General features: G+C 52.3%; 1 protein-coding gene across 1 annotated transcript in view; it reads left to right on the top strand.

Moving 5' to 3' along the window:
* The window catches only part of adgrl2b.1 (adhesion G protein-coupled receptor L2b, tandem duplicate 1), a 61,634-nt gene that overhangs the window by 27,337 nt on the left and 8,562 nt on the right, over nt 1-25,735 (top strand). The window contains 14 exon segments of the mRNA XM_078099877.1: nt 1,275-1,384; nt 4,579-5,379; nt 10,902-10,966; nt 10,968-11,196; nt 12,215-12,315; nt 13,552-13,695; nt 13,697-13,738; nt 16,958-17,141; nt 18,439-18,561; nt 19,409-19,608; nt 19,864-20,037; nt 20,894-21,103; nt 21,729-21,949; nt 22,627-22,693. Of these exon segments, the coding sequence (XP_077956003.1) occupies nt 1,275-1,384; nt 4,579-5,379; nt 10,902-10,966; nt 10,968-11,196; nt 12,215-12,315; nt 13,552-13,695; nt 13,697-13,738; nt 16,958-17,141; nt 18,439-18,561; nt 19,409-19,608; nt 19,864-20,037; nt 20,894-21,103; nt 21,729-21,949; nt 22,627-22,693 (2,671 nt within the window).

Here is a 25,735-nt window from a genome sequence, read left to right as displayed (position 1 = left end):
TTACGTCAGAATACGTCATATATACATTTAATTACAATGCATCATGTTAAATGAGCTGATACGTCTGTTTAGATATCTCAGAGGTCTAGACGAGGACAGCGCTCGAGTAAATGCAGCTTCCGCTGTCAGTCCGACTTCTCCGCCTCTGAATTAAACGTATAATCTCCGGACGCATCTGAAGGGACTCGGCTGCGTTCGTCCTGCGTCAGTCAGTTCACGTGTTGATGCACTGACCCTCTCAGCGCCGTGAGCGTGGACCTCTTAAGTGCAGCTGCCATCGCTGGTGTTTGAGCCGATGCTCTTTGTCAACGTCATAATGGGCTGTGCACCTTTTATTCATACATACATGCATATATATATATACATATATACATATATAATATATATCGTATTTAATAATCCATTAGCTTCGAAGGCTTTTGTGGTGAACATTCCTTGCGTGCAGCACGGCCTCTGTCTGGTCGATGCGCACACGTTTACCTTTCTCCACTTTAACACACACAGAGTTGAAAGTTATGCACAATCCCATTTAGCAGCGGAACAGAACGCCTCTTGAATTACTAATGACTCTGTGAAAGTTACGTCCAATGTTGAAGTGTCCAACTTGCATGACTCGCTACTGACCCTCCGAAATATTAATTTCATGCTCGCAAATTGTTGAATGTCCTATTTTGGTGTCTCTTTCTTCTTGTTTGCATCTGTTACTGATGACATTATTCTCAATCCCTCGGCCTCAAAAGAACTTCATTGAAGTGGAGCCAATTTCCCCCCTATACAGTATTAACACAAACACACACACGCTGACTTTGCAATCCACTCATTAGACTCTCAGTTCACCATTTCCATCATTTCATACTTGAGGGCGAATAACCGCACATTACAAAAAATAAATAAATAAATGTCCTTGTTTGTGCAGAGGAGCAACCATTCCAGTCCACCCGCATGCCCCCCCCCCCCCCCCTCCCCCTGTGTGTTTTTAATGAATGTCTTCCCCTTTTCAATAGCGGTATGAAGACGCCGTTAGAGGAAAGGCCATAGCTAATTCCTGACATGCCTTTAGCTGCTCTCCTACTCGCCCCCATATCTTCATTTACATCCACTCACACCTCCCTAATGCCTTCATTCCTCTCTCTGTTTGCCAAGGTTTTAGCTAGAATGCAAATGTGAGTCCTGGCTGGGATTTCTTCAATCCCCCCCCACCCCCCCCCTTGTTATTAATGTTGTCGCTCTGGGAAGTCGTGATGAAATCTCTGGTCAATCTTCTTTTTTTCTAGGTGCAACAACCGTACGCAGTGTGTGGTTGTCACTGGCTCTGAGGTCTTTCCTGATCCCTGCCCTGGCACCTACAAGTACTTAGAGGTCCAGTATGAGTGTGTTCCCTATAGTAAGTATCGCCATCCCCATCTCACACTGAACTCTTGCTTGTGTGCTTTCCTTTGGTTGTTGAACGTGTCCGTAGACCAGACAGATGTGCGCTCTGTGTGCTCCCCCCGGAGCAGCAGCTTCGCTAACGATCATCTCACATGATGGCGTGAAAGCGTTGAAGTCGCTTCAAGGGTCGGATCGCCCCAAAATTACAAATAAGGATTTCAAATGAACACATATGTTCTCGTTTACCTCCACTGGAGTCCAGCCATGCAGATAGTTGGGCTCCCGGTGGCTGCTTCCGTTTTGGGGTCGGGCAGGATGCCCAGATTGGTAAAGCTCAAAGTTGCAGAAACCCTCGTTGGACCCCATCGTTATCTATGCAAATTAATGCTAATTGTGTAATGGCTTGAATGAAGTGCCAACCATTGTTTGAAGAATCAACACCCTAAGACCCAATTTCTGCAACTTGCACGTCAGTATTTTAAACACCGTCTTCTGCAGCTCATGAAAAATAAGCGGCAGGTTGTGAACGCTAATTGTGTGCCCGTGCAAAGTGCGCACGGGGGTGTCGATGGTGCATCCGCAGCGGTTACTTACGAACGTTGAAGAGCAAACCGTGTGAGATTGAAAAGGAGATCTGAAAGAATAGACGACACCGGATTGAGGTTCAACGGGATTGTGTTGAACTCCATCTGGGTTCGCGTTCGCTTTCCGCTCGCGGGGCCACTGAGGGAAAATGGAATTTGTGTTTTTTTTTTTTTTTTTTTTGCCCGCTGTGCTCACAACAATGGAACATGACATTTACGAAAAGAAACTCAAAAAGCAAGAATCTTTTTCACAAACACTGTTCCTGTTGCTCCGGATAATCCACAGAAAACTTTTCACCGGAACAAATAGTCCCGCTGTTGCTTCGAGCAGCACACACAAAAAAAAAATAATCAAATTTTCCTCCATTGAATTCGGATGGTGCAGATATTTCCAAACCATTGTCAAATACAACCAAAATATATGTACTATATATATATATATATATATGTGTGTACCTGCATGACTGGAGCCCAGTAGGGGGGACTGATCCAGCTGTGTGAACAGATGCTTCTAATGGCTTTAATAGCAGTAATTGGATTTGATTTGTACATGACCTTCAATGACCTTTAGAGGTAAGCGGCATCGGTGATGAAACCAAATCCTACAAGTTGAACCAGATTTCTGCCGTCGTGGTTCTGCTTCCGTGTTTCCCAGTGATCGTACGGATTTGGTTAATGTAGAGTTGGTTATTTTAAACTCTGTGGTGTCTGATTTGAGCTAAAACTCCTTTTTAAAAGAGCGTTTTAGAGCAAAGTACTTTCAGCCGGCCTGTGAAAGTACTTTGTGTATAAAGTGATGAATTGTAAACACCGTCAGAAATATTCACCTCTCTTTCTCCTCCCCACAGACCTCCCCTTCTCCTCCCCCAGAACCTCCCCCGACTAACCTCTGCTCTCATTTCTTTTTAAACCTCTAATCTTCCACATATTGTCCCCATGCCGCCCCCCCCTCTGCAGCTTCAGCAGTCCACTAAAGAAGCTCCGCATTAGTCCGGCTGCTCGCCAGTCATCTCACGTCTCTTTGGCTCGTTCAGGAGGTTTTCGGCGTGCGACCTCGGCGCTGCTCTCTGTCGTTTTTTTTTTTTTTTTTTACGCGCGCGGCCGAGCGAGTCTGCGTTCGATTTTGTGTTCGCTAAGTTCGAACAAATTCCACCCTCGGTTTTCGAAGCGGGGGCCCCGAAAAATAACTCAACCAACAATTCCATCCATCTAAATGTGACCGGGGGGGGAGGGGGGGGGGATTCTTTTCCTGCCACTTAGGAGAAGCGTTTCTGCCGCTCTAGACGGTAAGAAGGAGAAGTTTAACGCGCTGGAAAGCTCCGGTACGCAGCCGCATAACGTGTCTGTTTTTATATCCTAGGAAGCCGCTGCACTCACAACCCCCCCCCCCCCTCCAACTCTAGCTCTTCTTCCCAAAGCAGCCGTGCAGTTCATCTCATGGTCCCAGCCTGCAGCTGGTTCTTCTTCTCTCTGTACCTGCTGGTTGACTCGTGATAACCTTTCTCTCCCTCTCGCTCTCTGCTCTGTTTTTTCGTTGCTTTCTTTTGCTTTCTGTTCCAACGCCTGAAATAGAAGTGGAGCAAAAAGGTAAATGAGTGATCTGGTCCTCCCCCTCCTCCCCCCCCACCCTCCCCTCTGGCTCCTTGTTCTGTGGTGTTGAGTACAGCTCCCCCCCCCTCCTCCCCCGATTGCCTCTCCTTGTCAAATGCTAAACCCTTCGGAGGATTGTTTGTCCAAATGAGTTTCTAGACACAATTTCACAAATGACATCCACGGCCGCGACGTGAAAGAAAACGCCAACACGTCGGCTGTTGATCCGTTCCAGGGGACCCCCCCCCCCCTACCCCACTTCCCCCCCCCTCACCCCCCTCCCCCTGAAAGAATGCGTGGTTGTGTGTTAGTCTTAGCTTGCCTGGCCCGACTCCCCGCTGCACCCGCAGCACGTGACGTGGAGTCGCAGTGACGGCTGACGGAGGTCGGCAAGGACAAAAGGAAAAGTTGGGAAGGAAAACCCGATTTCACTGTGCCGCTTTTTTTGCCCAGAACCAATTAGTTTAAAAGCATCTAAATGGGGAACCTTGCCGTGGCCTCTCTCACCCATCACTGGTTCCTCCTGTGTTCCGCCTACAGAAGTAGTGAAAAACCCTTTCCTCCCACTGTTCTCCGATGTCACCCCCTCCCCCCCCCCCCCCCCCCCCCCCCCCCCCGCCTCCCCCACTCTCATCTTACCTCTGCTTTGCTGCCGCCATCGACAACCCGTTGTTCCCCCGTGTGCATGTGCAGCGTGTCCGTGTGCCCAGCTGTTTGACGACAAGAGACAGGCTGCTGTTTAAAAAAGAAAGAAGGGGGGGGGGGGGAGGCGGGGGGAGGCGGGGGCTCTACGTGTCTTTCATTTGCAGGATTTTTTCCCCCCTTTCCGTTAGTTTTTTTGTTTTGTCCCTGTCAGGATGTAGCGGCAGACCCTTGAGGCGCGAGCTCGCATTCCTCATCCTCCTTCCACGTTCACTTCCTTTCTTCCCCTCTTCTTCATCGCCGCACTAGTTTAAAAACAAACAAAAAAAACATCTTTGGCGTCGGAGAGGCGTGGGCCCTCACCGTGTCTTCCTCTCTTCTCCGTCACCAGTCTTCATCTGCCCCGGGACGCTGAAGGGCGTCGGCGACGCCACCTTCCTGTTCGAGGCCGAGCAGCAGGCGGGGTCGTGGTGCAAGGACCCGCTGCAGGCCGGCGACAAGGTCTTCTTCATGCCGTGGACGCCGTACCGCACCGACACCCTCCTGGAGTACGCCTCCCTGGAGGACTTCAAAAACGGGCGGCAGACGACCACCTACAAGCTGCCGCACCGCGTGGACGGGACGGGCTTCGTGGCCTACGACGGCGCCATCTTCTTCAACAAGGAGCGCACGCGCAACATCGTCAAGTTCGACCTGCGCACGCGCATCAAGAGCGGCGAGGCCATCGTCAACAACGCCAACTACCACGACACCTCGCCGTACCGCTGGGGCGGCAAGACGGACATCGACCTGGCGGTGGACGAGCGGGGCCTGTGGGTGATCTACGCCACGGAGCAGAACAACGGGCGCATCGTGGTGAGCCAGCTCAACCCCTACACGCTGCGCTTCGAGGCCACGTGGGACACGGCGTACGACAAGCGCTCGGCCTCCAACGCCTTCATGGTGTGCGGCGTGCTGCACGTGGTGCGCTCCACCTACGAGGAGAGCGAGAGCGAGGCCAGCCGGAGCCAGATCGACTACGTGTACAACACCAAGCTGAGCCAGGGCGAGTACGCCGACCTGCTGTTCCCCAACCAGCACCAGTACATCACCGCCGTGGATTACAACCCGCGGGACAACCAGCTGTACGTGTGGAATAACTTCTACATCCTGCGCTACGACCTCGACTTCGGCCCGCCGGACCCCGCCCAAGGTGAGACCCCCGCCGAGTCCTCGCCGCCGAGTCCTCTCCTCTGTTTTGTTTCTTCTCTCTCTAATCCGCCGGACGCAACTCGGGGCGTGGTGAGTGACGACGGGGCTTTAGGCGAGCGACAGCCCCCCCAGTGGGGGCGAGCGTCCCTTTACTTTCATCCCAATCCGTTATGAACACTCACATATTTATGGACACGTCTCGCATCATTGTGATGTAATGGTACTTACCGAGGTTATCGCATCGACTTGGGATCTCATATTGCGTTGCCATGGCGACCTTCAGGGGATAACGGCCATGCTATTGTGGCGTGATGTTTTAAAAAGCACCCGGCGTGCGTGTGTGCGTGTGTGTGTGCGTGAATGACGTCGGGCCGCTCGGACCGTTTGAATGAATCTGTGAAGCGCTGAGAGGTGACGTACGTGTCATCAGACGGGGACCTTACATTAAGACGCTAATGGGGCGAATCACCTCACCCCGCCGTCTCCTGTGTGTGGGGGGGGGCGGGATCTTGACTCAACGTCTAGTAACATTACAAGCTCAGGTTGCCCCCCCCCCCACCCCCCCACCCTCCTCCTGAGCACCGGTCTGGATTCAGTTATGATTTTCAACTTCTGGATATGCGGGAGGGGATTGCCCAAGGGGGGCGGGGGCAATCTGATTCTTGACCTGAGCCGTTAAAGGGGGGCGTGTCGGGGGCGGGGTTATGTTGATGTCTCAATGGCGGCTGTGTGCTCCTGAACTCTGGCCCCTTGTCAACAAGTCTGTTTGTTTTCTTGCCGTTCCTCCCCGTCATGATAACTCGACACTCTGTGTGGGGGTCGGGGGGGATCGGGGGGGGGGGGTGCCGGGGCGTCCGATGTGATGAACAGCCAAAGCGCCAATTAAGAGCCCGTTGGAGGACATCAAGTGAAACGCGTGTTCTAAATGGCCGTTTCTGTCCACGGATCCAATCAGAAGTGCGTCCCGGTCGGCGCTGGTCGTTAACTGTGTTTTATGGGATCACTCGGGGATGATGAAGACGGGGGGGGGGCACCCGGCTTTGCGAACGACACTTGAAAATAATTGGTTCTTGTTTATTAGGTTTTTTTTTTTTCAGGTCTACACCTTTAACTTTACTGTGAAGCTATTTAGGATTTATCGCCGCCCGTGATGTGGCGTTGAATTAAACAACCCATTCTGCAGGGTAATCTAATGGTGCTGGAATAATGTCTCTCTCTCTCTCTCTGAACGTGAGGGGCACTCGAGGCGTAAAGGAAATAAATTGTGCCCATTAAGATTCATCGAGCGCTGAGTGAAGTTCCACCAAACCAGAGCATTTCTCCTCCGCGTGGAACTCGTGTGACGCCGTCCGCGCGTCCTTTTCCGTCAGAGGCGGCGACCTTGACTGTGGCGCCGGAGCCAGAGAGGTCGCCCGAGCGTCTGCAGCATGAGGGGCTTATGATAAGTGACCAAAGCAGCAAGTCGTCTGCTTCTGCCGTTACTGCAGGTAAAGGCAGGTCTCTCAGGTTGAAGTGATTAGATCCGTATTGATCCGTCTGTTTACTGTTACCAACAAACACATTTAAATCATCCGCCGCCGCCTGCAGAGGAATTAACTGAACTCGGCCCGGAGAACAAGAAGAAGAAACACGAACGCGGAGAGAAGGGAGGGGCCTTTAGAGACGAGAGGTGTCCTGAAGGCTTAGTGACCCCCCCCCCCCCCTAATGGGATGCACTGTATCCCAGGTGATGGATATTTATCTTCACTGCCGCTTTTATCCATTTATATTTTTACTTTCACTCCGCCATTTTGCCGGTGTCCCCGAGCGACGCCCCCAGGTGAGCCGAGGAGAGAGAGAGAGAGAGAGAGAGAGACGGGACCCTTATAGACGCACCGAGGCCCCCGGGCGCCGCTTCCGACCTCTGAGGCGGGATGTTTTTCGCCGGCTGGTGGAGGAAAAGAGAGTCTGGAGATTAGCTGTAATTGTCCCGCCGCGCGCCTAGCAAGGCGTCAACTGGCTCCGCGGCGGCGGCGGCGGCTGCGGGGTCGTTGAGGTCACGGAGCTTTTGGAGCGCGTTCATCTTCCTGCCGGCGTGCGTGCGTGCGTCTTCGCCGTGAGCCGCCGTCGTCCTGAGGAGACGGAGGGAGATTAAACAGGCAGCGGAAGTGGAAGCAGAGGAAGACGTTGAGTCAGGAGCTGCAGATGGGCGTCCTCGCGTCCTCGCGGCGTTCCATGCCCGGGCCTACGCAGCAGAGCAGCCTGATGTAAAATTCATGTCCCGCGGGACTCGTTTCTCCGTCACTAATCACCGGCGCCGCCTCTAAAGCGGCTCGCTCACACAGTGTTAGTGAGTGGCGCCCCGAGTGCACCGCCAGGACATGTGACTTGTTTCACGTAACGCGGTTTATGGGTCGGTTTTGAACAAACTACTCACTCATTGTCTCTCTGGGAGATGCACAACGATCCGGAGCCGCTTAGCTTAGCCTAGCGTAGCTTAGCATAGCGCCGGGAGGAGAGAGGATACAGCAGGCCTCTCTCTCTCTCTCTCTCCAATGAGCAGTTTGTAATTAAATCGTTGTCGTCATAAAGTAACGGCGACGATTCCACTTTTAATGCGGGCTCATTAATATAAATTTTATTAAAGAAGATATTTCGCTGTTCACCGGCAAGCCGTTGAGAAATAAGTTAAACGGCTTTTACGATTCCACAAAATTCTCCCGTCAGCCACCAGCCGCCACACAGGTGGGTGTCTTTTTTTTTTTTCAACGATAGAAAGTTTGCTCACCTCTTCACACGCCGGAGGGCCGCTGACTTCCAGGGGGCGGGCGAGCGGCGCCGCTGGCGCCCATTGATCCGTCTGCAGCCTTCAGCAGAAGTGGAGATGATTTGTGAAAAGGAGCCGGGCCTGTTCGATATTTCCTTTTGTCGGTTTGTCGCCGTGCTGCGAGGATTCGCCTCGTGAGGGATTCATCTCCCGAACTCAAGCCGCTTGATTTGCCTGCGAGTTGCTGTTGCTCTTCCCTGATGGCGGGGTATTAGGCGGCTCATGATCCGTCCATCGTGGCCTCTGCATGGACACGTAGATCATCTCTACTGCTAAAGGAAAAACGTGATCATCTGATTATCATCTGATTATGGCGGCCTATTTATTGTCATCTCCCCCTGCAGATTCCTAAAGGAAGCTGGAGAGATGAGGGGGGGGGGGGCTATAAAGTGATAAGACTAATTCTAATTCTGCTTCACGTCCTGATTAATGATCTTGCATCGACGGGCTTTGTCCTCTTCCTTTGGCTCGCCGTTAATTGACCGTCTGCTGACAGCCGTTTTCCAAGCGTTCCCTCTCAATCGCCTCCATTATTCACAAGAGGCATCGTTCAGCGCGCCGCCGGTGTCAGATGGCTTCACCGCTGCTTCAGAGGAGCGCCGGCTAATTGGTGCGTCCCTCTCCCCGGCTGAGTGGACCACCAGAGGACACGCGGCTCCTCCTGGAGGGGGACGTCCTCCTCGCCATCAAAAGGGGGGGGGGGGGGGGGGGCGCAGTGCAGAGACATCATTATAATCCCAGCAAAGCCGAGACTTCTGACGGGCACGTCGCTCGATGTAATATTAAATAAGTGTGTTGTTTATTGGACGTCGCGGACGCCCGTCGGCGTCCCGCTCCGGCGACCCGAGACGTGGCGGCTGCTGCAAAGAGGTCGGATCCCGTCTCTGATCTAAAGAGAGAACCTCGGTCGGATTAATGGCCGCGATGTGTGTCCTGATTCCGCCCGAGACGGTGACCAAGTGTCTGGTGGCATGAAACGATAAAAAAGAAAGAAGGATTATACAATATGCTAATAGAACATCTAATGTATTATTCATTAGCTTTTATCTCCACTGGATTTTGTGAGTGATTAAGGGATTAGAACGGCCACTTACTGTTATTTTCATTTTGATTTAATCGGCCAAATGTTTTTTCTCTGTCAATAGAATGATCGTTTGATCTCTAAAATGTCAGAAAATAGGGAAAAATGGCTTTTGCAATATAATAAAAAAAGAAGGTTGTATCTTCACAATGGCTTTCGATTGATTGGTGATCACACAACAGCCTGAAAACCCGACGATTAAATTTACCGTTCTTAATAACCCTCCAGTTATTAAGAGAAATAACTAGAGAACAATCGATGACTCCTGGTCCACGAAGCAGCATTTCACAAGAAAAGATATTCAGTGTTAGAGATTTTAAACCAGCTTTTATCTTAGTTTTTTCTGTTGCATTAAAGAACAACAGCCCCTGTGACAATGAATAAATTAGACAGTAATTTAATGAATAATAAAAACAGCAACACGGTTCCAACGCTACGGTTCTCCGCTCAACGTTTCGATCTTCTCTGAATCGATCTGATCAATAATGATGATTCACGCTGAAAGGATTTGGGGAGACGACGATGGCTGATAAAGAAAAAGGGGAAGTGATGAAGTGTGGGAGGAAGAACACTTTGCACGTTGATCCGCCGATGGCGGCGCGTTGTCGTGGGGACGCGCGTTGGGGGGGGGGGGGGCGGGTTCCCGCTCAGGTATGACGAGCTTTAATGTGTTCAAACCCACTTACAGTCCCACCTCGTCGCACATATTGGATCAGCGGAGTGAGAACCACATGTTTCCTCCCAAACAAAGTGACACATTTCTATTCGCCTGCTTATTTTCTTCTTGCTTCCCGACCGTCTCGAGGCCCTTTTCTTGCTTTCCGGCACCTTCGTGGACGCCGTCTTACACGAACGCGCCGGCTGTTGGTGCTGACAGACGGGAAGTGTTAAAAGGTAATTAGCAGGGGGGGGGGGGGGGGGGGCTCCTGCCGGGACGGGGGGGCGCGTAGGGGGGGGGGGTTGACAACGGCACACCTCGGCCAAAACCGGTTGGGGGTTTGAATGTCCCCCCCCGGACTGGCTGATGAGTGTGAAACGTGAGTTGTGCGCTTCGTCACCTGTTCTCTCTCAGGAACGTGCCCTCGTGTGTCAGATGGGGGGGGGGGGGTTTAGCTGCTGTTATCTGTAAATATGATCCCGGGGGGTTCTGGGTAAAAGACGCGTCCGCAGGCGCACTTTCCATCCTTCCTGCCTCACTGCGCTATTCACGTACGATATAAAGATTTCCTATTGCTGCTGTCTGGGGGGGGGGGGGGGGCCTTATTCTGATGGACGTCTTTGGCCCGGAGCCGTGCGGTTCTCCTTCCGCACAGCAGCTCCATCAAAGTGGGGGAGGCGACCCGGAGCAGGAGAAAAGTGAAATGCAGACGGCCTTTGTCTTCATCGTTGACATTTAATCATCCCAAGGTACCGGCTCTGCTGGGAGGGAATCACTGCTTTGTCAAAGGAGCCCCCCCCCCTGCCCCCCTCCGCCGCCGCCGCCGCTCGTCTTATTTATGGGCCAGAAATAGCCAGAGATGGATGCCACGCGCCGACGCGTTCGCCTCCGTTCTGTTTAGCGAAGTCACAGCAAAGAGGCGGCGTGGTGAGGACATTTCTAACGCCCCCCCCCCCCCCCCCCCCTTCTCTCTCTCAGCGCCGACCAGCGAGGATCCCTCGGCCTCGTCGGCGGCGCCCAGGACCACGGCGGTCTCCACCGCGCCCCGCCTCCACCGCCAAGGGCGACCCCACCGCCGCGGGCGCCGACCCCAGAGACGGGAGGGACCCGTTCGAGGACACGCGGGGCCCGGCACAACGGGGCCCACCGCCCCCGAGCTGCCGCCGCCGCCCCCCCCGGCGCTTCTGCGAGGCGACCAGGAGGAGGGACATCGACTGGCCCCGGACCCACGCGGGCAGCGCCGTGGAGAGGCCCTGCCCCAAAGGGACCCGAGGTAGAACCACTTCCTGTCTGATCTGATGACTTAATGGCATCTGCTGTTTTTTTCCCGCTTGTGTTATTCGTTATTTTGAATTATCTTTTAATATTCGCCGCTGCTGCAACTCTGCAGAGGGCGAACGGGGTCAACGGGGATTTATTCTCTCGTCTTCCCCCAATACATTTGAAGCATTTCCAAGAGTCACCCCGAATCCCACGCAAAATCTGCGGAAATGGCCGTTTATTATTTGTCCTCATCTAGTCATTCGCCATATTTTCCTCCTGTGTATTTCAACTCGCAGGCCAATTTAAAATCTTTAACTCGGCATGATTAAAAGCTGCCACTTCCCCTTGAAAGTTGGCGACATTGCTCCTGTGTTTGTGTGGAGCGCCGAGGGAGGGAGGCGAAAAGCTGTCCGCCGCCGACCGAGAGCCGTGCAGATGACGGACAACATCTGGGAGGTTTAGAAAACAAAGACGCGCCGTTTTCGCCTGCTTCCATTGCCCGTTTTTTTTTTTTTTTAATCACAATTGCTTCTCACATGAGGACGAACCCACACAATCCCCTGAGCGCGAGTAGGTTGTCAGCGGCGAGGGACGCGCGACGCTGTTCCACCAGTTCAGTTGACAGCGACGGTGACGCCTCTAGTCACCTTAACACGTCGTCTCAGACTCCCGACAGAAGTGTCACCACACAAAGCCCGGCTATCGGGGGATGAAAGCAGAAAAGAGACTGTGGGGGTGAGAGGGGGGGGGGCTCGGATTACATCCTGTGCGCTGTCGCCGTCTGCAGGGAAGTGGCGTTCATTAGTCAGCCCATTTTTTCATTTTTTGGTGTTTGCAGAAAGCCCGACGCTTTAGGTTTGCATTGTGCGTTTCTATTTGTTTGTGACGGCTGCACAAAGCTCGCCGCCGTTGCCGTTGTTCGCAAGTGGTTGGTTCCTGCCGAGCGGTTTTAGTCTGTGTGGGGGAGGGAAGGGTGGTGGGGGTTCTGGCTTCTCACCAACTGTTGTGTTTGTGCTGTGGTCCTGCAGGCATCGCCTCCTTCCTCTGCAGCGCGGCGGGCAGCTGGTGCTCCAAAGGCCCGGACCTCAGCAACTGCACCTCCCACTGGGTGACTCAAGTGGCACAAAAGGTAAAGCGGGAAACGTGTTGGTTACACAACGCAGGAGCACACACTCGCTCTATTTTTCCTTTGCCGGCAGAGATGTGGTCAAGGGTAAATATCATTGAAACGGTTGTTCTCATCCTCCCCAAAGTGTAGCTAGAATACGAGTGTGGGAGCAGAGAAGAAATGAGCCATCGGGATTAAATGCCGAGTCCTGCAGTCGGTAACAGAGAATCAAAGAGCCAGAGCTTCTCTCTCTGCAGCTTTGATGTTCTGCAGTGATGCAGGTAGAAATAACCGCATCAACACGCAACGCATCCCGAGGAAGAGCTTTCTCTCCACGTGGAAACTAATTTTGTCCGTCTTTGCTGTTGGGCTTTTTGCAAAGTTCACCTACGAAGGAGCAGCTGTGCGTTCTGTGGCTGCTCACATGTGTTAGATATTAAAATCTGTTGTGAGCGGTGACGATAAAAGCTCCAGAGCGATGTTGGAAAAACAAACGTTACGTTTGAGGGAAAAAGAAAAAAAAAAAAGTGTTATTGCAAGTCAGGAATGTGCAATTATTATTCACCAGGGTCGCGCCCGTATCCGACCCCGTAACGCGAGTCCAACGAGTCGCGGTCAGATGCGTTTATTCCTACACATCTTCCCATTAACCCGCGGTAGTCAGAAAGCGGCCCAGCCGGCCCGAGGCGACGTCTCCTACCGCGTTGAGTTTTATTCGGACGTAATTGCCGAGCGCGGCGGGTTTCGCTTCGCCGGCGAGTTTTTTTTCTTCGAGACTTCTGTCGCTCTTTCTGCACAACTCATAGATCACGCAGCTGTCGTGAATGTCTCCTATATCTGACTCAGAATTACACCTCGGGATCTGAATGGTACGCATGTCGCTCCCACTCAGTCACGCGTAATTATTGACTGCACGATGCGACGTCAGCGCAGCATCGCCGCTCTCTTTGTCGACTTTAATTGGCAGTGCAATTCCCAAGTCACATGTTGACGGACGCGCGTGTGCGTGCGTGCGATGCCTCGTACGAAATGAGAAAAGCAAATTGATTTTTTTTTTTTGTACAATCGCAGAAAGGCGCCGCGCCGTGAAGATTAGCATATGGCATGTGTTGTGTAACGTGAGTATGTAATGTGAAATTGGGTCACGGATCAGGTGAGGCGGGTCGGCTGGCTGCAAAAAGTAAATCCTTAATCACAAAACCACGGCTGGAATTCACTGATTCCTGCTTCGCTGACCCCCCTCGTTGGCGTTTTCAGATCCGAAGCGGCGAGAACGCGGCTAACCTGGCCAACGAGCTGGCGCGGCACACGCAGGGCCCGGTGTTCGCCGGCGACGTCAGCTCCTCGGTGCGCCTCATGGAGCAGCTGGTGGACATCCTGGACGCTCAGCTGCAGGAGCTCCCGGCCCAGCGAGAAGGACTCGGCCGGACGCAGCTTCAACAAGGTGCTGCGAAGCCCCCCCCTCCGACCCCCCTCCGACCTCCGACCTCCCCCCACTCTGCTTCACCGTGACCCGATACACACAAACCCACGCACTCGCGCACACATTAATGGGCACGCACGGCCTCGGGCCATGGGGGCAGGGAGGGGGGGGGGGTGGCTGCCGGGGAGAAGGGGTAAGGGTACGGAGGGGGGGGGGGTCCGGTCCGGCCCTGAGGGGGAAGCTCGTTCCTCCACAGCCTGTTGGTAATTACCGGCTTTAGACACAGGCTCACCTGGCAGTTCTTAAAGGAGCTAATGGCCATCAGCCCCCCCCCCCCCCCCTCCTTCCCAACCCGCCCCCACCAGCACAAAAGGAAACTTTGTTTGTGGAACTGCATCCGGCTGCAGGCACCCGTCAGGAAAAGAGTAGGCCCGAGAGACGCAGCTCCCAGCTAGAGGCGGTCCCGTGCCGAGATGAGTGACACTTTTAAAAAAAAAAACGACATTGTTATTCAGACTTCCTCGACAGCGGTTGCCGTGCAAAACAAAGGTAAGAGGTTATTTTCACCAAATGACGCCCGAGATAAGAACTGAAAGCTCATTGACGAGCAGCAGCGACGGGGGGGCCGGAGGAGCCGCCCGGGGGGGGGGGCTTTAAGTCTCAGCCAGGCTCCTCCCACCGACCCGCACAGACCTTCGCAGTCTTGACATTTTCTGCCTCGTGTTTTCTGTGTGTGTGTCCGATGTGCTCAATTAGGTAGAAGAAAGCGACTTTAGACGACATACGAATGACCTCATCCCACGTTCTTTTATCTCCTCGATGCATTTTAAGCGTCACTAATGGCCGGGCGTCCGAATCTAGCTCAGCATCTCTTCCCTCAACGCTACTGACCATTTACACCCCCCCCCCCCCCCTCACAACTCCTATCTGATCCATAATCACATCTAGAGCTGTCGGGGCGTTTCACGGTTGTGGTTTCTTCCTTTCATTGAGCGTGTGATGGCGAGTGGCGCGGTTTAATGCGTCCTGTGTTCTCACCACCTCTTTCTGCGATCTGTCTCCTGTGCTCGACCCTCTTATTGTGTGGAAAAGCTTCAAAAAAGAGAGAAGACTTGCAGGGCGTACATGAAGGTATAACCACCCTACTGCGGGCTTTCTGTGTCGCTTTCTAACGCCCGGCCAGCAGCATGCAGCCCCCCCCCCCCCCCCCCCCCCCCCCCCGTCTGTCTCCGTGTCCTCGGTTGTCCCGCTCCAGTATCCCCCCCCCCCGTCCCGTCACGTCACTCTGTCCATCCCAGGATGCCACTGTCAACGCCACTCTGTCTTTGTCCTGTCTCCCTCCCCTGCGTGCTATCTCTTGTACATCTTTCTTTCGTTTTTCTCTCCTTTTCCTCCCCCTCCCTCCCTCTCTCTTCACACATTGTGTGAATAATTGCCTTCCCACGGCCGTAATTGCACCTCCCTGTCAGCCAGAAGTGTGATCAAAGTGGCAGCGTGCTCAATTTTCACTTGCTTACATTGTACAACTTCTCGTCTCCCTCGTCCCCTCGGCGGGGAAAAAAACCAGTCCCATCTCCCGCTGCAGGTTGTTTTATCGGTGAGATTAATTTCTGAGCCCATAAATATGTTTGTATTCCATTCAGATTTCACCGTCTTTCCCCGGGCATTCTGCTGTCCCTTGGCTGCGTAGAGTACTTTTCCTTTAGGTGTGCTCGACCTCTGGATTTGACTTAAAGCACCCACGGACGTCTCCTCGGAACCGTCGGTAGAACGCAGCAGCGCACGCTCCGGTCGCCGAGGTGTTTCATCCACGCGCCCAGAGGACGAACCTCGTCTCTCCTCTCGGCTCTGCTGTAACGTTTGCAAAGGAGTCCTTTTCTAGTCCACTCAGACTGACGAAGGACATTTTGAAAAAGTGTCTAAATCGATTGCGGCTGAAAAGCGAAACGTCCTTTTATTTATTCCTCGCAACTAATTCATGCATTTCAACCGCAATCAGTTCGGGCGGAGACTCGCGGTTCTTGTCGAGGTGGTTAACCTTGCAGAGGCTTTTTGTCCCACAACTTAGCACAGCCTCAGCCATCTTTGTTCCTGCAGGGCCACCATCTAGACTAGATGCCCCCACTGGTGACCTCACTTGCTTGCACCATGGAGGGGCGGGGGGCGTTTAGCGTCTGTCTGTCTCGTTCTAATGTCTCCGACTGTAATGGCCGCTCGCTCGCTCGCTCTCACGGCGCCCGCACAGAGAAGGACTTGACTCCCATCGCAGCCACGGCTCAGCGGCTTCCAGGAGCCTGCGAGGTCGGCGCCACAGAGATTGATTCCCGCGCTTCAGGGCCTGAGGCACAGAGCGCCGCGCGCGGGGAGAGGTCGGCCGCCGCCGCCGCCGCCAACCCGCCAGCGGTCAAATGTTGTGGTTAATCACGCGGCGGTGCGGACTTTGGCTGGTTCCTCGGCTTGTTTCGGCGGGCAAACGGAGAATCAATTAGTGTTTTGGATAATCACAGCTGTGGCTAATTGGTGCGGCGAGGAAGCGCTCGTCGTCCTTAATTACCGCGCTCGCTGCGGGTGACGGTTAAAGTGCCACTCCGAGTTACGTGTCGCGCCGGCGGCCGGAGTCACGAACTCCGCCGAGGTCAGAGGAACCTTGTTTTGTCAGCATATGATACTTGTGTGAGTTTCGGTGGAATGTTTTGCTTACTTACCGCGTATCAGAAAGCAGGAAATGAAAAGATTTCCACCGAAAACAAGCAGAAATTGCCCCCCCCCCCCCCCCCCCCCCGCCCCCATCTCGACCCAAACCGCCACCTGGAATTCCAGGATGATGCCCGCTTCCCTCTGCGTGTCTGCTGGTCAAGGCCGTGATGTTGACGGTGGTAATTGTTCTTTTGGGGAGAAAAGCAGCTTAAAACCAGGAATTGAGAATTCATTCATTGCAGCAAAGGGAAACATTTGGTTTGTGTTTGGCCCCAAAGCACCGACATCATCGAAAAAAGAAGTTGGTCCAATAGAAGCTTCTGAGATTTAACGTGACCAGAATATTTAGTTATGCTGCTTATAATTTGACTTGTCTTCGGTCGGCGTGATGCTGATATTTCAGTCGCCGTCGCCGCTGTCACTGTCGGCCCTGCATGCCCCTTTTTTATCATTTGCAGCCCCCCCCCCCCCCCCCCCGCTTATTTGTTATTTATCACACTGGAAACGGCCACGCTGACATTTCTCTCGCCTCCGTGGATACAGGCGATCGTGGACACCGTCGACAACCTCCTGAGGCCGGAGGCCCTGAAATCCTGGAGGGACATGAACGCCACGGAGCAAACGCACGCCGCCACCATGCTGCTGGACACCCTGGAGGAGGGCGCCTTCGTCCTCGCCGAGAACCTCATCGAGCCGGCGATCGTAAAAGTGCCCGCGGAGAACATCAGTGAGTTTTCACGCGCGCACATCTGCCGCTCAACAGTCCCCGATGCTGCCTGTCATGCAGATGTGTTTTTTTTTGGGGGGGGGGGGGGGGGGGCGTGCACCAGCTCGCAGTAAAACCGTCTGTAGGCTGATTTCATTTTCGTTTTTTTTTTTTTTCTAGTTGAAACATTATTTCAGCAACATGGGTCTCATTTATTGAACTCGCATTTGTGCAATGAAGTGCTCTGTTGCCACGGTAACGGTCCTCCTACTCTCACCCTTTTTTGTCTTATACCTCATTGGTTTTTAATCTTTCCCTCATAGGAAAGTCCCCTCATTGAGCGTGTGCTGCAATATGAACTGTAACAGACCTCCGGTTGGGGGGGGGGGGGGGGGGGGGAAACAAAGGAGCCGGCTGAATGGCATTGTTCCTTTCAGGCGGCACTCTATCTCCGAGCCGGCCCATTAAGCGCTAGTTAGCTAAGCTGATAAGGAGTAGTTGCTGTGTCTCTACCAAAAGCACTGATTAACGCATTGTGCTACACGGCCGCGTGTTTGGCGCCCTAATCACGCCATTCAGGCCGCTTTCATGAGCTCGCCGACAAAAACAGCAGAGAAAGAGAAAACATTAACAAACGTCGATACGACGACAAAAAAAAGAAAAAACCAGAACAGCTTCCTCGACCTCCACGAAGAGTTGGGAGAAATGTGAGAACGACGGTTGCTCCTAATTAGCAGCTTGTTGATGTGCAGAAAGGAAGCCTCCAGGTACGTAACCAGGGGAGGGGGGACCAGGGGGTGGGGACCAGGGAGACAGAGACGGGGGGCTGTCAGGAGACGTCTATCTGAGGAAGTGAGGCAGCGAGTGTGCTGATACGTGTGTCCTCTTGACCCTTCAGTAATTTCCACACATCAAAAGGAGCAGCACACCCGGGGGGTGGAGGGGGGGCGGCTGCAGGAATTCTCAGAGATTTGCTCGTCTAGCTCCGAGTTAACCCACGGGGGGGGGGATGGAAAAGTCAAAGTCAAATTCAATGATGTTCTTGATATTTGCCGTACATGCCGCAGTGGGCTGCAGGTTCCCGTTTGCTCCGAGCAGCTCAGTGACCGTGTGTTTCTTTATGTTTTTATTACAGTGAATTATATTCTGCAGGGTCGATGACATTAGATTGTATTTCTGGGGCAATGCACGTGGAGTCTTTACACGGAGCGTTCGGGGCGGCCGGCGCTCCATCAAACACCATGTGACGCTTTTGCCTCGGTTGTAATGCATCGCTCTCTCTCTCTCTCTCTCCCCCCCCCCCCCGACCATCTCTCAGTGCTGGATGTGTACGTGTTGAGCACCGACGGTCAGGTGCAGGACTTCCGGTTCCCTCAGACCAGCAGGGGCGGCGCTTCTCTTCAGCTGTCCTCCAACACGGTCAAAGTCAACAGCAAAAACGGTGAGAAAATACACGTCTGCTTTTCTTTCCTTTTTCCGGTCGTTCACTGGGGAGAAATAAAGTCCGGTCATTCTCCCACCAAAACAAGCGCAATCATGCAGCTTGTCAAGTTCGACATTGTTGAATTAGTGACCACGTTACTTCTTTTTGTATCTGTCACTTATTCTTTCGCCAGAGTTGATGATTGTTGGAACAGTGTAATTTACAGCCGATAAAGAGCCACGATGGAATGATTCCTGGAACCCGGCAATGAGTCATCCTTCAGGCACTTCCCAATTCCCTCACCTATAAGTCACTGGGTTCTGTGAAAGGGGTTTTTGGATCCTCATGCTGGTCTGCGGATAACAGAAGGAGAAGAGATCGTAACGTTTTGTGCTACGTCAGTAAATACTGCTCTCAGCAAATCACACAGTTTTTACTCTCTCGCTAACAAGTGGCTTAATGAGACTACAGAAAGTCCTCAGCCGAGGCGCGTGTGCTCACGAGGCCGCGTTACGATTAAAACAATAAATCCAAGGCCACGCTAGCAGAGAGTCATTTACCGAGAGGAAAACAGTCAAATAGGCTCGATGTTGCTGCCAATTTCCCAACTTGTCCGTGTTTTATGGACAGGGGAGCTGCAAAGGGACCCTTAGAATGTGCTTAATCCAAAATTACAAAGTATATGTGAGTGGCATCGACCTTTGCATCTCCACAGGGGGAATTAGTGTTGTTCCTAAAATGTGAAACTATTCCTTTTCAAGGTGTGCTGCATCCACACACTGGATGAATACGTCTCTCCTCACAGGAGAGACCATTTGTAATTCCCTCGTTCACGTCCCATCGTTGCGTTTCTGCCGTTTTGCAGGCGTCGCCAAGCTGGTTTTTGTGCTCTACAAACACCTGGGCCAGTTCCTCAGCACCGAGAACGCCACGCTGAGGGGCAACCCGAGCGGACGCAACCTCTCGCTCACCGTCAACTCCCACATCCTGTCGGCCTCCCTCACCAAGGAGTCCAGCCGCGTGTTCGTGGCCGACCCCGTCGTCTTCACCCTGGAGCACCTGGACGTAAGCCTCCTCGGACCCACGCGCCGTAGAGCAGCACAGCAGCTGCAAAAGCTCCGGCAGTGACAAATGTCTGGCGTAGCAGCCACAGCAGCTTCCTTCTTTCTCTTATTTCATCCCTTTTTTTCTTTCAACCGTCAATTGCAATTAAAACAACCTAAGATGTGCAGATGCTGCCCGTGCATATTGCAGCTTGTGTTCATATGCGTTTCGTCATCTCTCCCTCTCTGTGTTTGTTTGTTTGTTTATTTATTTTAGAAGGAGCACTACTACAATCCCAACTGCTCCTTCTGGAATTACTCTGAGCGCAGCATGATGGGATACTGGTCCACCCAGGGCTGCAAACTGCTGGACACCAACAAGAGCCACACCACGTGCTCCTGCAGTCACCTGACCAACTTCGCCATCCTCATGGCCCACCGGGGGAACGTGGTACGTGGCCACTTCTTCTGTTCGTCCCGCTGACAGAGGAGCGGCATTCCAGTGGAGATAATTGGATTATTATTATTATTAGATTATTGCTGGAGAAGGTAAATGGGGGTGGGGGGGCTGTCACTGAGATTGCAGATCAGGGTAGGAAGTGCGTTACCATTATTCCTCCATGCATATGTCCCTGAGAATCATGGGAAGCCGCCTGACCCCCCCGCCCCCCCTCCCCCTCCTGAAGTGGTTCGCAAAATGCAATTACGATCCAATTACGCCGTAAATGGCATGTGTGGCGGGGACCTGTAGCCAGGAACACATGTGGAGGATAAGTTTGCGGTGTGTTTAACAGCACGTCCCGCTTCATGAGCCCCGTCCCTGTCGTCTGTGTCGACCTCGACCGTGACCGCAGCCCGAAAACCAGAGCTGAGCTCCGCCTCACACCAATTCCCAACTGCCACTCCTGCCCTCAATAAAATGACTTAATACCACAGAGGGAATTGCCTCCCTTTCGGGCCACCGTGATGTTTCGCACGGTCAAGTCGGCTGTTTTCACGTTTGCCTGGTTTCCCGCCTTGAATCGCGCGCCGCTTTAAGATTTGATCTCCATCACGTGGTGGACGTGGCCGCCGCGATGCTCGGTCCGCGAGGCCACGTGTCATCGGGGGGCGGTCAGGTCGAAGGACGGGTTGTGAAAAAACGTTTCCCATTTTTGAAACAGGGATTTTACGCTAAAAAGGTCAGATCTCAACTTCATCTGTCCAGCTTGCATGGCGTGAATGAGGGATGTCTTGAAGCGCCTGAATGAACAGTAGGAACGGCCACAACGTGCATGACCCAGTTTCTACGTCCACCTTCCCTGCAGGGCGACGGCGGCGTCCACGAGCTCCTTCTCACCGTCATCACGCGGATGGGCATCGCCGTTTCCCTCGTCTGCCTCGCCATCAGCCTCTTCACCTTCTGCTTCTTCAGAGGTCTGCAGAGCGACCGCAACACCATCCACAAAAACCTCTGCCTCAACCTCTTCATCGGCGAGCTCGTCTACCTCGTGGGCATCAACATGACGGAGCCCAAGGTACCCGAGAGGCATGTGACGGGTGCGCTGCTGGTGAATGGGGGTCATCTGTCATAAAGGGGCTGAAATATTAGGGAAAAAGGTGGGATGGGAATACCACACGTATGTATGGGGCCTGTTTCAACACGTGAAGACGTGTGACGCCGACTGTGAGTGAAATATTCAAACTTGAATGATAAAAACGTCTGAGCCAGTTCTCCATCGTCTCTGTTTGGAGCTGCGTGCATTTTAACGATGTTTTTCTGGGGGGAAATTGTACATTTTGTACTCTTCTATTTGGCCGTTTTTGGCGAGTGATGTTCGCTCTTTCATATTACAGTTGTGAATCGGCGCCATTTGAGATGGAAAGATAAACAATTTTTCTATCGTTTGAATTTAAAAGCCACGTCATCCCCTCACACGGAGCGACGTTGGAGCGGTTTCTCTGTCCGCCTGATAAATGCGGCGCTAACGTTCTGCTGTGGTTTTGTCTCTTAAGGACATTAAGGGACATATTTGGTGCTTTGGCAGCTAAATGCTGCGCCGTGTTCCCGCCGAATCAAAGGAACGGCTGCATGTTTCTCGATGCCGTAATTTTAAGCTCCAAACAACAGCGTCTAACCTCCGCCTGTGTCCCCCCCGTCAGCTGGTGTGCTCCATCATCGCCGGCGTTCTCCACTTCTGCTTCCTGGCGGCGTTCGCCTGGATGTGTCTGGAGGGCGTGCAGCTGTACCTCATGCTGGTCGAGGTGTTCGAGAGCGAGTTCTCCCGCCGGAAGTACTACTACGTCTCCGGGTACCTCATCCCGGCCGTGGTGGTGGGCGTCTCGGCCGCCATCGACTACCGAAGCTACGGCACGCAGCGGGCGTAAGTGTGACATCCTGCCGCGGATTTTCTTCTGTTGCGGGGATGAAAAATTAGTCGTCTCTTCCCCCCCCCCCCCGATCGGCATGCACGCGTGTGCTAATGATGGCGGCGTGACGGAGGGGAGTCCACCTCTGCCCCCTCAGTGAGCGCGCACCCTGACACCCGGCGACAGCGCCTTCGTTCCAGGAGCTGCAGCTTTAATGAATGCGCCGGCCTGCCGGGCCCTTTACGTGGATAATTGCCGCCCTTGTCAGTTAAAAGTTCACGCTCTCCTCCGAAGGTCTTCATCCAAGCAGCAAAGCTTTGTGATTTGTTACACTAAACCTCTAATTTATGGAACCTAAGCGAATGCTTTTCTTCTTTTTTTCTTTTCTCCAAACCTCACGTTTTACTGCTGTGGTCTTTGCTTCATTTCCGTTTCGTGGAGGTAACGTCGGCGCGAGGTGTAATTCTTCTGTCGGCAGCACCATGTTTACCGTTCAGGGTCCCGGGTACACGGCGTCAGGCGTCCCACGTGTGTGGACCAGGGAGTCCCGGGTCCCGTGGCCTCTTCTAGGCGGCACGGGGCCGAGCGTCGGTGGAGTCTCTCTTCTGTTGTCGTGTCATCCAGCCGGCTCCGGTCGATGAGACGCAACTTTGTTTGGGCAAAGAGATGATTTTTTTTTTCCCCCCCGCAGATGCTGGCTGAGGGTAGATAACCATTTCATCTGGAGCTTCATCGGACCTGTAACGTTCATAGTTGTGGTAAGTAGCAATGTTGTGCACACGTTTTCTTTCAAAGAAGATCCTCCAAAACGGTTTATATAGATTCCCCCTTCCTCTCCGTACTGGCAGCCTCTTAACTCTGCTTTCTCCGATCAATTTGCATGAGAGTAAAGTGGTCCCATTATACCTGACACGAGGACATTCGTGCCCATTCAGCTATGAAATCCACTAGAATCAGAACCGGTGCGCAGCAACAAGCTCAAAGCTGTTTGGTCTCTGTACATCTGGAGAACACTCTCCTCCCGCAATCAGCACGAGGAATCGTCTCAGGCGTGAAGGTCATTCGCTCGGTGGGAAAACAAGGTAATGCTGGTGGTCTGTGGGGAGGGGGGAGGGGGGGGGGGGGCTTTGGAAATGGAAGTAATGAACGGGTGCGCCAGACATCCATTATTACAGCTCACAGCCCTGCTGAGGATCATGACACGGCGCACGGACGTCTCCATCTTCACCTTTTCAATAATATAGGCTCCTATGTGTAATCTGTGCATAGGCTCCTATGTGTAATCTGTGCATAGGCTCCTATGTGTAATCTGTGCATAGGCTCCTATGTGTAATCTGGCCATAGGCTCCTATGTGTAATATGTGCATAGGCTCCTATGTGTAATCTGTGCATAGGCTCCTATGTGTAATCTGGCCATAGGCTCCTATGTGTAATCTGGCCATAGGATCCTATGTGTAATCTGGCCATAGGCTCCTATGTGTAATCTGGCCATAGGCTCCTATGTGTAATCTGGCCATAGGCTCCTATGTGTAATCTGGCCATAGGCTCCTATGTGTAATCGGTCCATAGGCTCCTATGTGTAATCTGGCCATAGGCTCCTATGTGTAATATGTGCATAGGCTCCTATGTGTAATCTTTGCATAGGCTCCTATGTGTAATCTGGCCATAGGCTCCTATGTGTAATCTGGCCATAGGCTCCTATGTGTAATCTGGCCATAGGCTCCTACGTGTAATCTGTGCATAGGCTCCTATGTGTAATCTGTGCATAGGCTCCTATGTGTAATCTGTGCATAGGCTCCTATGTGTAATCTGTGCATAGGCTCCTATGTGTAATCTGTGCATAGGCTCCCATGTGTAATCTGTGCATAGGCTCCTACGTGTAATCTGTGCATAGGCTCCTACGTGTAATCTGTGCATAGGCTCCTATGTGTAATCTGGCCATAGGCTCCTATGTGTAATCTGGCCATAGGATCCTATGTGTAATCTGGCCATAGGCTCCTATGTGTAATCTGGCCATAGGCTCCTATGTGTAATCGGTCCATAGGCTCCTATGTGTAATCGGTCCATAGGCTCCTATGTGTAATCTGGCCATAGGCTCCTATGTGTAATCTGGCCATAGGCTCCTATGTGTAATCTGGCCATAGGCTCCTATGTGTAATCTGTGCATAGGCTCCTATGTGTAATCTGTGCATAGGCTCCTATGTGTAATCTGGCCATAGGCTCCTATGTGTAATCTGTGCATAGGCTCCTATGTGTAATCTGTGCATAGGCTCCTATGTGTAATCTGTCCATAGGCTCCTATGTGTAATCTGGCCATAGGCTCCTATGTGTAATCTGGCCATAGGCTGTAGCCCAAAAGGAACAGGGGAACTGCTGCATCAGCACTGCTGGGGTTTTTTGGTGAGAGAAGAGAGACCTGAATATTGTAGAGGACGGCCCCCTGGGGACAGCGGGGGGGGGGGGGGGGGGGGGTCCATATGTAGTTTGTCTCAGCTTTCTGCAGAGTGCCTCCCCGTTGGATGTGTGTCATGGCCGCCGTGTTAAATGCATCTGCAGCCCGTCATGCGGACATGAGTCGGCCCCAGTGGCTGAGAGACCAAAGTCGGCATTACTCTCTAAGCTGTGATCTGAAAGCCTCTTTCTGTCTCCTCAGCCACTCCTTTTCCCCCCATGTTGTCGGTTTCCATCTGCTTTCCACTCAGACGTTGCCCCTCTAGATGTTGCCTAGTTTCAGAACCAGTTCACATGTTGCGGATATTTTATGATCATTTTTGAAGCAAAAATTGAAAACGTCTGATAAACAGAGGCTCCTTTAGGTCACTGTGCTTTTTAATAACGTAAGAGTAAAAGGACAAAGTTGCTTCTCATTTATATTTACAATATCCTCCCTTTCCCTCGGGGCCCTCCGGGGCTCAGAGACTCTGCTGGAAGCAGGAAGCCTCCCTGGAAGCATCGCTGCTCCATTCGCTGGACTGGGTTTTTTTCTTGGACTCAGTAAAGAAATCTCATATTTGTTCTTGAGCTTTTGTTTTCGCGATCCATCCCCGTTCGCTGGACTCGTTCGGATCCCCGCTCTGGTATTTGATGAGGATTTGCTCTTCGGTCGGCGAGGTCGCTGTGCTTTTCATTTAGATGTTCCCTCCGATGAAGCTCTGCTAGTGTTGGTGCCAACTAATAGAGCCACAGCCACTCGTACATCAACCTTTAAGTCGGCGGGCGGCCTCACTACGGGGGGGGGAGTATTACCAAACACGTGCGCTGTACTTTAGTGCTGCTTTGAGGTTTATTTTCCACTTTGTACTTAAACTCCACTTGATGTGCAAAGGAAATATTGCAGAGCTTGTTCTCCACTACGGTTATTTAAAGGCTCCCAAATGAAGGACGGCTGGAGAGCGTGTGGAGGATCATTTGTTACTGATTAATGAAATATGATGAGGAGCCCAGCGATTAATCAATGCCTGACAGAAAATCAATTGAAAAGTATTATATCATAGTAGTTTTTCATGGTTGATAATCAATTATCATTATAGACGTTTGAGCTTCTTTGTTGGAGAAAAAAAGAAACATTTTGTAATTGTGATTCTCGTGAGTTTTTACAAAAAGAAAACCAATAAATCCATATTGAAAGTTATCATAAGTCATCAATAAAGAATAATATAATGATATAATGTGTAATATTATGGTATTTCACTACATTGAGTATGAATATTTCATTTATTCTTTTACTTCATGTACATCTTTGTGATTAAATGCATTTGAAGGCGGGACTTCCACTTGTATTTCCTCGGTGCTTCCTGTCA

This window comes from Gasterosteus aculeatus, chromosome 3, assembly GCF_964276395.1.
Source record: "Gasterosteus aculeatus chromosome 3, fGasAcu3.hap1.1, whole genome shotgun sequence".
NCBI classification, from domain to species: domain Eukaryota; kingdom Metazoa; phylum Chordata; class Actinopteri; order Perciformes; family Gasterosteidae; genus Gasterosteus; species Gasterosteus aculeatus.
The sequence above is the reverse complement of the archived record's forward strand: the minus strand, read 5'-3'. Positions and strand labels throughout refer to the sequence as shown.